Source organism: Calidris pugnax, unplaced genomic scaffold (assembly GCF_001431845.1).
Source record: "Calidris pugnax isolate Ruff unplaced genomic scaffold, ASM143184v1 scaffold1, whole genome shotgun sequence".
Classification (NCBI taxonomy): domain Eukaryota; kingdom Metazoa; phylum Chordata; class Aves; order Charadriiformes; family Scolopacidae; genus Calidris; species Calidris pugnax.
The window spans coordinates 3,922,644-3,940,417 of record NW_015090800.1 but is presented as its reverse complement, the minus strand read 5'-3'; the positions used below and the strand labels follow the sequence as shown (position 1 = coordinate 3,940,417).

Genomic DNA, 17,774 nt, shown 5'->3' with positions numbered 1-17,774 from the left:
TCGATGAGGCCCTGGGCAACCTGGTCTAGTTGGGGGTGTCCCTGCTGACTGTGGGGAGGTCGGACTAGATGACCTTTGGAGGTCCCTTCCAGCCTGGGCAATTCTGTGATTCTGTGAATACAGCTCAGCCAGAACGAATTTGACTACTGAACTCAAATTTTAAACTTCTGGTGTATCCACAAGTACTTATTGGGGACAGACCTTTTAAAAAAAACACACAACCCAGACCTGCTGATACCTGCACATACCTGTATTGTATGACAAAGTAATTGAAGCAGCTAGTCTATTGATCAGGATTGTCCTAGTTTGGCCCAGATTTAGGGAAAGGGAAGGAAATATTGCCTTGCTTCCCAAAGGAAGCTGGAAAGATCACAAAATCAATTTGGAAGGATTCACACAGGTTTTCCTCTCTTTTGCCGACAGCTATACCAACACACTACGGAAAAGTAGGAATTATAAAACACAAATTAAAAGAAAGACTCTGAACCTGTAGTGCCACAGACTTTCAAGCAGAAGCTAAAGTAACCTTAAGTGTAGTAAGCTTAAGAAACTCTGTTAACATTTTTTACTTAGAGCTCTTAAACATTAAGCAACTACTCTAGCAATACTGAATGTTACAGGCAGTTGAACACAGCCTGTTTCTGTGCTTGAAGTGGGAAGGAAATATCTGTTTCTCACTTGTAGGGAGCAGATTTCATACCAGAGAATCCAGGTGCATCCTACAAACCGTAATTATAAGCAGAGCCAAACTGATCTGGAACTGTGCATCAAGTTGGACCAGGGTTTAAAAAAACCCCAAACATCCACAACTATGAGGAAAATAGATAATTATCTAGAATGGAATACGATCAGGCAACATGAGGTAAAGCCTTAGGCTTTTTAAATACAAATCAGTCATTAACTGAATCTCATATTCCCTGTAAAAGACACCCCTTCCCACAGCATAATTACTCTCCCTACAATTCTGGCTACAGACTTTTGGGAGAAGACCACCACACATCAGCTGCACGGTTAGCTTTTATTAAGCACAGGCTTCTGTATAGATAAAGCACCTGTAACATACTTACCTTAAGACACTCTACAATATAGTTTAGAATAAGGTCAACAAGGACTGCTGGAAGATGTGTACAAGAGAGCTAGACTGTTGGTATTTTCCCCTCTAAAGTTTTCCTGTAAGCAACTGGCAGCTCAAAAAGATTACACCTCACTTAAAAAAAAAAAGACATACTGTCAAATCTTAAATACAGGGAGTCAAAACCATTACTGGTCAGACTTGCAAGCCCTCTGAACTCCATTATTCCCTGCTGCAGATGCAATTACACGCTTTGAAAAGCTGCAGCAGAGAAATGTACTCAACACAGAAGCCAACCCTGTTCTATCTTTGCTGCAGTAGCTACACAACACAGCCCTTCAGCTTTCCCTAAAGAGGCGTAGAGGCCTCCCTGCAATAAAAAGCCCGTTACAGCTTCCATTACTATCCCTAAACTCAGTTACCAAGGGCCATTCCAGCACTATGGAATCGTGTGTGTAACGAGGATGTGTGTAACACCATGGAACCAAAGCAGACAGACAAACGGGAGAGAAGATGTCACACCACCATGGAGCTGAGAAAGCAGTTGTTTTAAGTAGATACTGACCTGAAAAGCAAAATGTTTAACCGAGTGTAATTTCAGTGTAATTTGAAAATAGTTCTGTTCAATCACTGCCATCCCTGCTGAAATACACTGTTCTTGAAGGTGCAGAAGCAACAGAGTTAAACAGCCACAACCATGACCTTGGAATTGACACTGTGGGACTGGGGGGAGATTACCTCTGGAGGTGGAGGACTTTAAGGTTGGGACCATTTTTTCCTCCTCCTCTTTTTCACGGATGTGTGTCCAGTGCACATCTGCCAGGATCTCCAGAGGATCGACAGGATTTACAATCTGCTGCAGTCTAAGGTTTCCAGCTAGCAGGAGAAGGGCATGGCACACCAGGTTGTAGGCAGGGTGGTATGAAGGACAGGGAGGAAAAGATGGGAGAACAGTGGAAAGGAAAGGTAACACATCGTAGGAAAGGAAATGGGAAAAGAAGAAAAGAACATGTTACTGGCTAAGATCAGTTTGCGAGACAGATAGAAAAAGCTCAGCATTGTGTGCACGCATACACCGATACAGCGTTCCTCATCCCATCAAAGCTGAATAATGCCATTCCAAAGGCAAAAAGATGCTATTAACACTTCATTGTAGATTACCTCTATTGCAAGCACCTTCGCTGAAATGAAAGACATTCTCTGGGTGTCCAACAGTACGCGGTATGTAAATACCAATTTAGCAGAAATTTCCAGCTCCTTCAGCCTATTCGTTATGATTACTGCCAAAGACATCTTGCTGTTAAAGGCAAGGGACAATCTGCATTGTAGTTTGATGCACCAAAACAAAAGGTCTTTCATTCCCTACTGCTGGGTTAAGTACTCCTTTCTATGCTGGGTGCATATTTCTTTGTGAATAAAATTCCATGATGGATCTCAGAGTTTCACGTGTCTGTGTATATGTGTGGATGCACACATGGGCACACACTTACTTTAGCACTTAAAACACTACTTTGCTTAGTCCTGCTCTTTGGTATTAACTTGTTTGAAGGGTAGAATTTTTTTTCTGAAGACTAACAGTATTTTCATTATGACTTAACAGCTCCCCACCTCTCCAGAAGGGATTTCCTGTTGCACAAATGGATTTGTTTAAAAGAAATTGCATTACTCCTCAATTACCTGCCTACACAAAGCTCAGCTACTTATGGAGCATCAAAGGGAACAATGGGCACCTAAAGCAATGGGTAAGCAACTTGCTTAACTGCTGCAGAATATACACCTTGGGAGCACCTACTCTGAAATATTACATTCATAGACCCTGTCTCTATCACTATCTGTTACAGGACTACAGCTCAGGTTCTATTTGCCCATAATAAAATAACTCATTCTACAGGGGACAGGTGTTCAGGAATGATCTTCACAAGCAAATGACTCATCCTGAAAAGTAAAATACCCACTTACTTTGTAGGAAGTCAATTTTCACCACAGCTGGATTACCACTGAGTAGGGCAAAACACTGTTTCAGCAGTTTAGAACCTCAAAAGCAATTAAATTTTCATGTGGTGGACTAGTGTTTAAAGGAAATAAGAAATGTTAGCAACATATAGAGGTTGCACTCATTATTTCCCGCTGCCTCATTTTAATGAGGTTCCTCTCTCCCGGCCATGTTTTCCCCAGACATGACAAAGTGTTTGGGATGTTGTTTCAGGATTGACTGTGTGCGACATTTGGCATTAAAACTGCAGAAGAAACAGGCAGAAGGAACTGCAGGAAGGACAAAATCACCAGATGGTTATTAAAGGGGAAAGGGTTCAGACGCACAAACTCAAATGCAGAGCAGGATTCACAATTTAGCCAAGTATTTAGCAGTTTTATGTCTCTGTCACCTCATCAGAGAGTTTTCATATCAATTAGCGCAGCCGCATGGTCTGCCAGAGCTACTGGACATCCTGCAGGACAGGAACCTGGGCTCTCCTCACTCTGTACCAAAGCACTCGCATGCAGGCCCCAGGATGAGTAGGGTTAGCATTTGCATCGCCACACAAAATTTGGTGTTAAAAGGTTTAGGTTTGCCAGCAATGGCTGAGAAGTATCTAGTCACTCAGCAAGGCTCGGAAAGAGCAGGTCCCACATGATCTGCGTGTTTTAAAATGGATTTCTCTGGGATTTAGACCAGTGTAATATACACACCTCCAGTTACTCCACAAGTCTCTAAACAGAGGCCTGAGCCTGTCCTGATCAGGGCATGGGTCTCTCTCATCTTTTCCAGTAAATACATAGCAGCCATGAAGGACTCCTGCTTGGGTAGTGGGCACACACAACACCTCCTTGAGCTCTAAATACTTGAAAACTTCAATCAAAACCTGGTGTAGCCTTCCCTCAAGGCTGCCTGCTAAGCTTGCAGGAAGCTGGACATTAATCACACTTACATTTGGAAAGGTAGCTTTCCCCTTCTGTTTGACCACAGCACCTACCAGCACTTTATAAGAAGCAGGCAGTCTCAATGATTAACTTAAGCCACTCACAAATCAGCTCTTTAGGAGTCTGATCTAAAGCACACTAGCAACTGCAACAGGGGGAATTTCTTCAGTTATGCTCTTCAGCCACCTTACTAATACTTCTCATTCTTACCATCAGAAAAGTTAAATTGCGAAAAATTGTAACTCTTCCTTTTTTTTTTTTCCCTTAAGAAAAAAAAAAGTCAGAAGCTAAGCTATAGTAAGCTTGCAACCATAAGCTGCAGAATATGCAGTTGGACAACTGCATATGCCCTCTTACCTGCAGGAAGGCACTCGGATTTTCCTCTTATGGATTCTGGCTCTAATGAACCACATTGAGGGAATAAGGGATTAACAAGCTATTAGGACCATCAGAAATAAATCACAAGAGAATGCATCATGGAAAATAACATAACCAGTTAGACCGGAATGTCAGATTAATTTTATGCCCATCATATGGCTGTGAAAAATCTTGAGGGATTGCTGCAGCTTGATTAGCTTCCCCCACAGACTCTCCCCACAGACATGCACTCAACAAAGGACAACAACAACAAATGCAAGTTTGCTGACACAGGCAATCTAAAGGCAGTACTTCTGATGTGTCCCATGTGTCCGACACGTTACACAGGTACAATTAGACTGTGTATGGAACAAATCACACACGTTACAATAGCAAATTGTTCAGGTATTCTAGATATCCTGAGGTACTTGGCAGCTTTATCTTTTTCCTTAAACCACTGGCAATGTAAGACCTGATATATGGCACTTGGACCAGGAGAAGAAGAGAACAGCTACCAAATCAGTTTTTAGAGAGTTGGTAAAGCAATTAAATAAAACACAGACACTTCTCATGTGGGACCTGCTCTTTAAAACATTCCCCCCTCCTTTGGGGAAGTGGAAGGGGAGACGGTAAACGGGTACCTTTAAATGTACCCGTGTCCTCTTCATTTGAGAGACGTTGAAGCCAAAGACCTTGCTGCAGCTCGCTCTCCCAAGGGCAATACTCCCCCTCTACAGCAGAGGGAACCACACATCCACATATAACACCAGACACGCGTGTACACACACAAGCGATGGGGAGAGAGAGAGAGAGAAAGAGAGAAAGAGAAAGGACAGAATCAGAAAGAGAGACTGTCTGGAAATCCAGCAACTCCCCGTACTCCCGCTGTATTCAGTGTCCAGCAGGAAAACTGCTTGAATGAAACAACGTCTGTCCGAGAACACCATGGTTTAGCAGACTAAACACACAACATGCATGTTACCATATTTTAAAAGCAGTCTTGACTTCCACAGACTTCAGTTACGGAGATACAGCTCCTACATTGAAAAAGTAGCCAAGCTTCCTGATGAGCTCATCAACAAAACTGCCAATAAGACTCAAAACACTGGACTTCTGCTTGCATTAGGCAGCCAAAGACCTTTACAAAGAAGCTCTTTGGAGTCTACCAGTCTTCACAAAAAGGAAATGTGAGTACAAAGACAAAGACATCAGCGAGAAATTTGGCATGGTGGTGAAACACTGGAAATACATCTACTCTTAGCACAAACTTTGCATTTCGATGACTGAGACAAGCACAGGGGAAGGAGTCTTTCCCTAAGATTTTCCAAAGAAATCCCTCAGAGCTAAAATGGGAACCATCTGAACTCCCTGATTTCTCAAAACCGTCTTTTCACTAAGGAGTACTACAAGCAGCTTCTCCTGGGATGCCCCGATGACAGTCATAGGGCACTACCCCTGAGCGAGCCACTCTGCAAAACTGAAAACACTGCCTTCACAATGCTTCCAGCTCTTGCTGTCAAAGAACAAAGGGCACATTCAAATCCAATTCCCCAAAATAATAAAAAACAACAATAAAACAATACAGTGTCACAAAGCTGTGAATTGCACATGTTGGCATGGTGTATGGGAAGCATATTGTGTTGGTACTAGTGCTGTAACTGCCCTGCGGGCAGAGATCTTCTGTATCCAAAAGGATCCACCTAAAGCTTTCCTTGACTCCCTCAAAAATCAAAGCAATAAAGAAGTGAAAGAAGAAGTAGTTTTCCAAGGCAAATCTTTCTCATTTTGCATAGCAAATACTCAACTCAGTTCTCCCTTCTGTCTAGCAGAAAGGAAGGACAAATCAATCTAACCTTCGCTCGACTCCTCGTCTTCCTCCTCTTCGTCTTCCTCTTCCTCCTCCTCCTCATCTTCTTTGTCCTCAATCTCATGATTTTCCTCAGCCTCAATCTCTTCTTCACTCTTTCCCTTCAGGAGGGCATGGATACGCACAGCCTCTTTCCATGGCACACCACCCAAATCTGAAGGGGGTTGCTGAGGCAGCAGTAGTTCATCATCTTCCTCCTCATCTTCCTCCTCCATCTCAGACTCTGAACTACTGTAAGGGTTCAGAAAAAAAGACAAAGAAACAAGTAGTTAATGTCTCCTACATCAGGCTTAGAACACTGACGTGTTGTTTGAATACATACAAGCCCAAAACACACAAGGGGAAACATAATACTAGTTTTCTGCTGTCAATATTTCATAGGCATTTTAGTGACAGTGTCATTTGTGGGCTGCAGTATGGTCCTTGCCCGGCTTCTTTTAAAGAAGGTGAAGCAGCAGCAAAGTGCCTGTGAAGCCAAGTCCAAATATTTGCGCAGCATTAATTGTTACAGTTCGTGACAGTTGAACAGAGCAGAAAGAAACTACTTTATCCATCCACAGCAATGTGATATGAAGAAACCTGTGCAAGAGCTCTTAGCGGTGTCAGAATGTAGAAGGTCACGTCTTTCGATAATGGCAGCTACTACTGGTATTTGGGATAGCCAAGATGTTTTTGGCACTTGGTGACAGGAACCACAGAAGGCTTTGGGAGTAGAACAAACACACAACATAAACATAACTATCAGGCCAAAGGATAGAGCATGTGAGCTAAGGAAAGCTGGAGGAAAAAAAAATACTAAATTCCTCGCTTTTCCATATTCCAGCTAGAACTATAAGGCGTATCCAATTAAGTACACAGTGCACACAGTGGCAAGAAACTGTAGGAAGCAGTGCAAGGATAATTACAATAATGAGCTTATTATTCTCACAGCAAAGTCTAAAACATGCAAAACAGTAAGTCATTAGTGCTTTTTAGTAGACATCTCTGTTTAATTCTAACAGTTCCTCAGTATAAGCAGCAGGGGCAAGAAAAGTACCCGTCTGTACAATGACATTTAGTCTAGCTCACTCGTACATGCTGCACTACCTAGAGGTACTGGGGAGAAAGATGGTCTTCTTTGTCTCCAGAAAATGCACGTGAACTACAGCACATTCAGAGAACATATCTGCAGGGTGAAAGGGTCCTCTTCCTTTTTTTTTTTCCCTTAGAAAATCATTATCATAAAAGAATTTTATGTATTAGAGCAAAAGTTGGATGCTTCCCATATAAATCTTAAAGGCCCAAATTCATCTGGATCGAAGGAGAAAACTGTGAATGGTTAAAGTCTGGGTGAATTATCTGGGAATGGAATTGTAATTCTGCTGGTTCCTTATGACAGCTATCGCTGTAGTTAACAGCCTTTGGCAGAACCCATTCCATGGAGACAACAAAAGGGAAAAATCCACAAGCTGAAAATAATGCAGTTTACATTTCATGCAGGTCTATAAAATATAACTTGTACAGTTAATTACTTGCTGTAATTATGTTTCCCAGTCACAGGTGTTATTGCAGTATGTGACAAACTGACAGTTTAAAAAAAAAATGATATATGGCAGCACTCTTTCTCTTATATTGCAGATAAACATATTCAGGTGCAGAACTTCAAATTAGCCTAACACTTCACAAATATATCGTATTTACATAATTTTATTCATCTACTCATCTGAGAGACCATTTTTGATAGCAATGTTAACAAGAAAAACAACACTTTTTTCATGCTCTGATTGTTAAGTACTTCTGTCCATAGGCTCTTAAATTCTCCTCACTGTTCTGCATATATATAACATTATTTTGCTCAAATTACAACCCACTTTTTCACAGCGTACTTATTTTTAACAGGCTGCCTGGTTTTCACATGCTAAATACTGAATACAAACACTGCTGCGTGCCATGCACTTGGTGCATATTCCAAGAGACCAAAGCAGACTCCAAAGGCTTTACGTAGATATTGTCACAGAGACAAAAGAGTGATGTCCCACTCCTCCCTGATTAACTTTCCCACCCTTTGGTGTGGAAATAAACCTGACAGGTGGTGCATATGCTGGGGTTTTTATGTGCTGTCAATAAGGTTTACTGCTGCCCAGGCTGTTGCCACGATTGCTGAATGGGACGAGCTGCTGCTCTCCAACCAGCCGGCTTATCGCATGCAATATTGACGACATAAATTCTTTACCACATAGCTCACTTTACCTTCTTCAGCTTTTATTTATAACTTGGGGTTTTGTTTGACCTTTGAACACTGAGAAACGAGAAGGTGAAAGGCGGCAGCGAGATGGCCTGGTGTAGTGGGCATTCCTTTCAGCACGGCAACTCTGAGCCACAGGAATTAATTCAACAGCTGAAACTTTCCTTTTTTTCCCCATAAAGCAGAAATCAAAGGCCAAATAGGTTGCTTTATAGAATTTGTATAAGTAGTTGAATATCTAATGAGAAAGGTGTACCTAGACCGATATAGAGCTGAGGAGAGGAACCAAAACCTAAACTATGGCAATGAAGCTCTTCTCTTCCCTTGCCATACAAACCCATACAGCACAACCTGTCCTACAACTCTCCTTCGAAAGGCCACGGGGTATTATACCAAAACTGGGAGTTACTGCAAGTTAAAGGGGATGAATAAGGCATCTGAAGGGCCTTCCACCCCACAAAGGCAGTGTAGTCAGGGTTTGGATGCTTAAATGATGTTTTGAAGTTTAAACAAGTTTAACTCTCTTTTGAAAAAATATACTTTGAATACTGTTTTCTGTACATTTTCTCTGCCCTGTGCATGCTCCTAAGCCCATGCGTGACGGGACGCTGTGCACCAAAATGCGTGGTCTCTGCTTGATTTAGAGTTAACATCTCACTGAACCTTGAAGCCCAATCCATCGCGCTGGAAGACACGGAAGGAACAAAGAGTTCCCCATCTCCTCCGCCTGCTCCTAACCCTGCGGCGCAGCACCAAGACAGTGAAGATGATCAAATCAGGGCTTTGGTTGGCTTGTTGTAGGAGTCAAACTTTTTTCCTTTTGTTGCTGAAAAAGTGGTCAGACTCTTTCCCTGGGTTTTTTTAGGCTGTGACATCAGATACCTGATAGCTACATCACCTAGAGAATTCTCTCTCTGATGTTTGGCCCTCACAGCCTTATCAATGCTCTAAGCAAATTGTTTGCTGTATTTGGATTTAGTACAGACATTTTTCCAGGTCAAACTGTCAAGGAACTTGATGTATTTTCTCCTTCCTCTCCATCATAGAGTGCGAGATGCCCACTAAACACTACTTTTCACATGCAAAATTATACAATTCCATCTATTACAGACAGAAATAGTCAGTTTAATATAAGCTAATGGAAGCATGTAGGACAAAGGGAGCTAAATGTAGCACCCTATGAGAGGAAATCAAACTTGCTAACCTAACAGAGTACTGCCCTCGGGCTCCACTTGGAGATGACCAAGAGCTTCATGCCAAAACTCTGCTCTTTTTAACTAATTCTTCTCCTCCTTTGGAAATCTTCTTCCCTTTACTGAGAGACCCTACTTACTGTGTTCCGATTTACTGAAATCCAGACCAATAATAATAATACTCCATGCCAGTAAAGTTTAAGAGCTAGAAACCTAAAGGACTAAAAACCCTCGATATCATTAATGCCTTTACTGTCACAGTTGATATAATTTCTAGGCCTGAGCAGGGAGCTAATGGAAGAATGAGTGAAGCAAACAGAGTTTGCATCTCCCACGAGTAGTCCTGAGATGATTAGAATTATTAGAAACCCCATTAAGAGATAGAAACTCTGCAAAAAGTGTGTGATTAACTATAAAGTTCACAAGCATTTTTCATGAAGTATTTTCTCTCAATGATTCTTGCAACAACTATTTCTAGTAGCTCTACCTGCATATATTTGGATCCTGGTGTGCTTATACATCGTTTTGTGAAGGTACAATGTTTTTCAACAGCCATAACTATTGCTTCAAATTAATCTCTCAGGCATTGCATCAGCATTCAGTCAGGATTACATGTGTGTAAAGCTTGACTCTTTAAACCAAAAGTGGTTTTGAATTGTAATGCAAAACATACAGAAGAGAAGTTAACTTTGGAACCACCTCCTCCCATTTCGATCCATGTTTTGTTTGATCAAAAGACTCATTTGTCTTTGATGCAATTTCTGTCTTAGGACTGAATTTCATGGTACTATAGGTGTCTTCTAAGAATGGCGGTAAGCTATTTAGAAGAACAGAAGCTACAAGATTAAATACCTGTGTATTTTATGTATGTATTGAATGTATGCAGAATGTTTTCAACAACTTTAGAAAGGGCAACCTGGTAAATAATACGTTTAAAAGAAACTAAGAGAAAAGCAGGCAAAATTTGTTGGGATGGTTGTAAAAAAAAGCTTATGGACAACGCGAGCTAACCTGCTGGGCACATCCTCTTCTGTCCCTTTGTCCAACACGCTGCTCAGGTTATGCTCTGCCAGTGTCTCTTCAGGAACCTCTTCCAGTTCTTCTTCCCGCTGCAGCGACAGTCGGTAGTTCTCCAGCTCAATCCGCTCAGGTGTGCCACGCAGCCGCTTGGCAAGGCTGGGCTCTTCCAGCCCATTTACATTAGAACCTAAAGATACAAGCCAGTGAATAAACAATAAATGCAACAGTCAGAACTGTATTTTTTTTTTTAAGGAAATTGAGCAATTGGGAGAAAAAAAAAGGGCACGAGGCAGAGGGAGGTAAATAAAGCGAGAGAATACCTTATGTCATTATCCTGTTCACCACTACTGGCAGAACCTGCTGGGAAGCCAGACTGCAAAAGGGAATCTTAGTGGTTTTGGCTAATAGATGCTAAAAAGAATGTTAAATGTCCTAGTTGAGAGAGGAAATAGGGACATTTTAGCTGCAAAAACAAGAGCTGCAATGAAGCCTATTTGATAACTATTAGGGAAGGCCTGACCCCAGACTGCATATATTCTATGCAGAAAACACAGGAGTGCTTTGGGGCAATCCTGCTGCACAGTGTTAATATTTTTACCAGTCAAGGTAGGTTTACAGAGTCAGGGAGCAAAACAATATTACTACTTAAAGATGGGGAAGGAATGGAATGAAAAAGGCCTACCTGGAGCAAGTTTTAAAACTTTTTATAGACTTAAGTTAATTTGTATTTTAATTAGAGTTTGTGATGAAATGAACTGCAGGGAAAAGTCTAGGTAAGGTGTTTGCAAGCACAAATGTTGTGAATCCCAGAAAACTGCAAGGATGCATGAACCAGGCAGTTGGAGAAAATTATGCAGGAGCTTCATTGACTGTGGCGCTCAGTGAATTCAATTCTAACCTGCATTCATCCATTTCTTCTTGAAATTCTAGTATTTTACCTTAAATGCCATGCCATTGTTGACCCTTACCCACCTTCCTATTTACAGAGCCCAACCTTTCCTAGCTTTTGTTTTGCTTTGCTAACCAAGCCAAGCCTCCCTCTCATGAGATAAGCCCTTCAGTGTGCTGATCATGCCCTAGGTCTCTGCACCTGTCCCAGTTTGGATTAATCTTTCCAGAACCTGCGTGATTAGAATTGAACACAGCTTTCCAGATGAGGCCTTACCAGCGTAACACACAACCCTGCCAGAAATCTCTCAGCTGATACACGCTGGGAACACACTTGCCTATTTATACGCCACTTAATACTGGGGGCTTTTATTTACTGACTGATATTCACATCTTTCTTCTTCTTCGCTTTCAACCGATAAGCACCTTGTTGGGAGCCAAAATTCTCAACGCTTTCTCAGTGCATGACCTGCTACTTTCTACTATTACATTTCTATTTTTAATATAACAGTCTGCGACATTTTGCGGTTCTTAGTGTACGACATGCCTTTCCTCCTCTGCATTGATGAGAGTTTGAAATGTTGCCTCAGCAATGAATTTCATTAGCAGATTTTTTCCTTTTTTTTTTTTGCCAGTAACCTTAGTGAAGGTACTACAAAAATCAGTCCCCAGATAATTTTTTTGTGAAACTCCACAGTTTGTAAGTGACATCCAACCCCATTATTTCCTTTTTCAATAAAACCTCTAATCTCTGATTTAAGCCAGCTTCTTAGCTACTTGACACTGCTCCCTCATTTTATCCTGTTTAAATAATTATTTCCATGTGGCAGCCTTCAGGTGCTTTACTGAAGTCCAGACTGTTCAAATGCAATACGTTTCCCCCAAGGAGGTAATCAGTTATTTCATCGATAAAAGCTGTCAAGCTAGTCCTGCACAGTGTTTGGTGAATCCATGTCACATTTTATACCACTTACCTTCATAAGGCCAAAGGACTTCACTTGCAGAACTAGCAGTCTTTGGTTATTCCTTCAAGAAAGGTGTTTTATCTACTGTTTAGATTAACTGAGATGTACTTGTTCAGATGATTTTCCTTTTCTTTTTTTTTCTTTTCTTTTAAATTGTTTATCTGTAGGTCATACTTTTGTCACCCAGTGGTCACATTACCCTGAATTAGTTATTCAAGGTACATCAGGATAGCTTGATTTAATCACAAAATGTTACCACAAAGCTCACGATTCCATTGTACAATTCTTTCACTCTTCTGAGACAAAGACTATTTAGTTGAATTTTATTTCTACTCAGTACAGTAATATTTTAATTTTGCTTCAAGCTTCACTGGGTTAATTTCCATTTCCAAGTCTTGCTACACACTGACTTCTTTTGCTTCCATGTCCAATGCCATTGTCCCAACTGAAACTGGAGGCCAAGTATTCAATTGATTGCCTGACTGTACCTAAAATTGCTTTTTATGTCAGCCCCATCTTCACTGTGGACCCACTTTGCTTTCCCTTACCTTGCTTTTACTTACATGCTTAAGGAATACAGCTGTTTGTTTTCCTTTCCTTTGCAAGGTCTAACCCAGTATGAGCTTTGGCAACGTTTACTTTATCCTCACATGGTTTGACCTCCAAACAGTTTGTGTTTTCTTTCTCCATCCTTTGGAGTTGCTCAGTTTATTCCTAACAGCCTTTTTTTCAGGGCAATTACTCACTCAGTACCATCTAAAGTCTTTCACACAAAATTACACAGACCTTGCCATAATTAGTGGCATTCATTTCCAACCCCTCTCCAGAAAGATAAGATCTCAGAAAGACAACTGCCAGGAGTGCTTTTTTCTCTCTTCCTTAGTGTTACTGAACCCTTCTATGATGTGGCCAAGTGGCAGCTGCACCGTTGGCTGGAGCTACAAGGCTTTTTTTATTGTATAAACCACAGAAGCTTGCTCAGGTGGCTGGTGGGAACATTACCTTGCATTTCCAGGGATGCCGTGGTCTCTACCATTTCCTGCTGCTAAGCCTTATGTTGTGTTAGTATTTTCAAAGTTTAGTGGAACTGGACTGTCTTTTCAGCTGGGATTCACATTTCATTTCATCCTCTCTCTCTCTAGATGGTGATACCACCTCAGCCAAATCTATTTTTGTAATCCGTGTTACATTCCCCAACCCTGAGTTGACAGTAACAGGGGAACTGACCTGGAATATTGCTCTGCCACTTCTGCCCGATAGCGAAAAAACAAAGGGCTCCGGGTAACGCAAGAACACCAAGGTGATAGAAAACAAAGAAGGGATATACTAAAATAATCATAAAACAAGAGTTTTTCTACTTGGAACTCTTTATATACAACACAGCCATCAGCTAGGCTCAGCTACTTCAACAGCAGTATCTTTTCACAAGTTGTTTTTAACTTGTTTTCTTCTGCTGCGTACCCCAGCGTAGCTGCAAAGGGTGAAAAGGGCGACAGGCAGCAAAGGGTGACAAAAAAGAACAAGAACTTTTTATCCATCTGACATTATTTCACTTCTCTCGCTTTCTAACAATCTTGAGGGGCTTTTTTTGTCAGCCGTTTCGAAGTAAAATGAAAAAAAAAATACAAAACCTTTCCCATATAATTAATTGAAATTAATGGGGTGTTAAAAAATAAATGCATGTTTCAATGCTGTGGTATATGCAGTGGGGAGAAAGGCTGGCAGCATTCACTCTAAGGTAAAAGAGGACTGAAAATCAAGCTGATATCTGTTCATATGTATTTTGTGAACATATATGATCTTTCAGGTTATTCAGAATACAAATCATCATTGCCCTTCTCACCACAAAGGCCCAGTATAACCAGTACATAGAGAATCAAAGCAATTCTATCACAGCACAAACTCTAAGTGGGAATGACCCACAGCAACTGTGTTAAAAAAACTAAGAAGATGGAAAATCTGCCTAAACTTCAATGCAAAAGGATGTGGTCAAGCTAAGATGTCCAGGGAGCTTGACAAGCACTCTGTGCCTCGAAAATCTCAAAAGAAATAGGAAGGACATTTCCAGCACTTTTGCTGATTAATTTATATATCTATATACTTAAGATGTGGGATTTGTCACAGCCCTCCATGTCACTTCACAAAGAAAACAGCTCTATGGAGAACACGATACAGAAACTCAACTGATTACCACCTTCAGCGAGGGCTTTCTAGGAGTTTGCTCTATATGGACCATTGGGTCTACTGGTTTCATTTATAAAAGGTTCCATGAAGACTTATCTGGCTAGCTCCAAAGCCACTGTAAAACTTATTATCAAATGTGAAACAGGAGAAAGGCTACCAATAGCCAACTTTCTGTACCACAAAGCCATCAGCTACCAGAAGGAAAAGGAGTTGCACAAACCTACTTAAGAGATGAAAGTAAGCGTGAGATACAGGTATCATTAACATGACAAAGTGATGAACAATTTACTCACGGTATGTTACAAAGTTCACACCAATTCATTTGAAGCTACAGTAAGAAACTATAAATAGGAATAAGGAAATTTGAAGCTTTCCCAGCCTCATTTCCTCCATCATATATATATGGTGCTATATGCATAGGCGAGGTCTATTCCAGTGCAGTTCTTGTAGATGCTAAAGATTATTTCCTAAGGTTCCTCTGGAAGGGAAAGATACTTCTCTCAAATTGTATTCCCCAGACTGTTTTGTAGCTGGGGGTGGGAGATAGCTGCAGAATGCACTCATCATCCATTAGCTGACATTTCACCTTGTCAGTGCGTCCAGGCCCACAGAGCCAAAAGTCTGCAACCACTCACAACTGAGAGAAAAGGGGCTGATGAGGCTGCACGTGATAGAAAAAAAAAAACCAACCCCAATCTTATTAACCAGAGAGAGGAGCTACCTGAAAGCCAAGAGCAGCTTCTCTTGTAATCAACTGATCAGTTAAAAATCCACCGACAACATCCAAAATAGGAGACGTTTTCAAATCTGATCCTTTAGTTTGGAAGTCAGTGGGCCACGGAAATAACATTTATCATCTAAAGGGAACTGTTTTTCCGAACAGGCCGCTGAGCTGTTGCATGAAAGCTGCCAGAGTCCTTTATTTATCTCAGCCTTGACACAGCCTGCCTCCTGTAAAGAAACTCGTTTGATTGAAGATAACATTCCTACCACGAACCACTCCTTGCCTGCGTGAATGTGTCCTTTTCCAGCAACCTTGGCAAGTACTGGAAGGCTTGAAAAGCTCCTCGAGAGAGGATCCCACTCAATTTTCCCTCAGTACTACCTTGTTCAGTAAAATCTACAGATTATTCTCATGAGCTAGATGAAATCTTGCCAAGATTACTCCCTCACTTAATACTCGCTGAAGATGCAGGAGAAAACCGGGAATCTGAGAACAGTGAATTCTTCCCAAAGGGAAACTACCTGCCTATTTTACTAGAATTTATTTTTCATTAATCATGCAGTACCTCTAGACCTCCTTTTCTTAGTCAATCTGTTAAGATTGAAAGCCCTCTAAGTTAAATGTCATCTCTTGTGAAGTGTAGGTTTGGTGTTTTGCAAAGACTCAGCTGTGGCCTTGGGGAGTTACAGAAATTCAAATAAAGGAATCTACCACGAAACACGTGCAAAAGGGGGACGGAATTAATACATTTTTCAGGAAAGTCTTCATTCTGGATTTCTCAAATCTTGTGCTTTTATGATAACCTGAAACACTGCACCTGTTTTTTTTTTCACTCATCTTTTCCAAATTCTTCATTTACTTCTACATCCACACAGTTGTTTGAGAACACAACTATGTGAGTTAAAACAAATCCTATAAAAACAGCAGCATATTGCACATGACAAAGTACAGAGATGGAAAATGGCAACTTTTCTGTGGGAGTTTAAAAGCAATGCAGCGAGCTCTGAGTCAGAAACGCTGAAAGTCCTCAGATTCCATTGCCATTAATTTCTTTTGGGATAAGGTTTCTGAAGCGTGCTTGCAGTTCAGCAAGCATTACCACTGAGGTATAGAGAAGGCAGCAAACAAGATCCAACAGCATTTTTAGGCTTCTCATTTTTCATCTGTGTTAACGTCAGATTGAGTTTCATTTTTTTTCTCAGAAGTTTTTGCCTTCACCCACTTCAATTCCATTAACTGCCTCTTTGTATTCCAACTCCACTTCTCATCCATGGGTCTCAAATTGTTTTGCACGTATTAACATATTAAAACAAACCAATTTTGGAAGTAAATAAGTACTGTAGAGGCATTGCACAAGTCCAGACACCAGAAAGGTGGTCTCACAACAGACTAGGGGCAGCGCCAGAAATGGGATCCAGAATGCCCAGCTCAAGGGTGAAGGGCTTGGAGCTTCAACTTCACTTTAAGTCAAGATAAAACACTCTGAAGTAAGAAAGGGACCAAAATATGACAGATTTTAAGGGTAATGATGACATGGTTTACATAAGGAGGTTGAGAAACTGCATCTCCTGTGAGATGCTCGCTGTGCTCAGCACAGTGTGTACAAAAAAAAATAATCATAGTACCAAGGCCCATTGTTGGATGCTGCACACATTGAACCAGTAAGTCAATTAAGACATTCCATTTAAATAAGTGCAACTGATTACTTCTGAGATTCTTCTGAGAGATGTAGCCAGAAATCCTCTCCTTACTCCTCTCCCAAATCAGTACCTAGCCACTGTCAACAATCTTTGTACTGCAGAGTAAGAGATACATAACAAAATGTAGATGGCAACCCTAATCTGACCTGCAGAAACGTGTTAAATTGAATGAATTTTTTAAGGTTGTACATCTAGATTCATCCACCCTTTAAAATTTATCTTCTCTTTAAAGAAATGTCTCCAGGAAACCACTGGTAAGAGCCCAGCAGGTCTGGTGAGTTCTTGTCACTGCTTGTTCACACAGCCTCACATCCCATACTGCAGAGCTGCACACATCCTGGGAGATCTCCTGAATTTTGATAAGCACATCCTCAAAGCCAAAAGGGGTAATATAACACCTGCTCAAATAGAAACAAGAATGCATTTATACAAATGTAAATACTTAATAGTCATCAAATGTCAATGTTATTTTGATATAATGCCTCAACTTTCTCTCTTACTATCCTAGGATATTCCCAAGGGAATATTCCCAAGGGAGCCTGAATTACTCAGCTGTATTGAGAAGCCATCAGACCTTAAATTTTTGGATGTCTGTGTTTCTAGTTTGATCCATAACTCTTCTGCTAAAAATAAAAGCCCTGAATTCAAAGAGAACAGTACG

At 41.0% G+C, this 17,774-nt stretch overlaps 1 protein-coding gene across 21 annotated transcripts in view; it reads right to left on the bottom strand.

The window, feature by feature from the left end:
- Window positions 1–17,774, bottom strand: part of MICAL3 (microtubule associated monooxygenase, calponin and LIM domain containing 3) — a 112,600-nt gene that overhangs the window by 39,466 nt on the left and 55,360 nt on the right. For 11 of the 21 annotated variants that reach the window (XM_014937246.1, XM_014937244.1, XM_014937251.1 and 8 more), the window contains 5 exons: window positions 10,644–10,839; window positions 7,302–7,418; window positions 6,202–6,446; window positions 4,990–5,079; window positions 1,811–1,948 (listed from right to left, as the gene is read on the bottom strand). In XM_014937246.1, the coding sequence (XP_014792732.1) occupies window positions 1,811–1,948; window positions 4,990–5,079; window positions 6,202–6,446; window positions 7,302–7,418; window positions 10,644–10,839 (786 nt within the window). The remainder of the gene's footprint in view (window positions 1–1,810; window positions 1,949–4,989; window positions 5,080–6,201; window positions 6,447–7,301; window positions 7,419–10,643; window positions 10,840–17,774) is intronic. The other 10 variants (XM_014937255.1, XM_014937257.1, XM_014937262.1 and 7 more) reach the window with 6 other exon arrangements.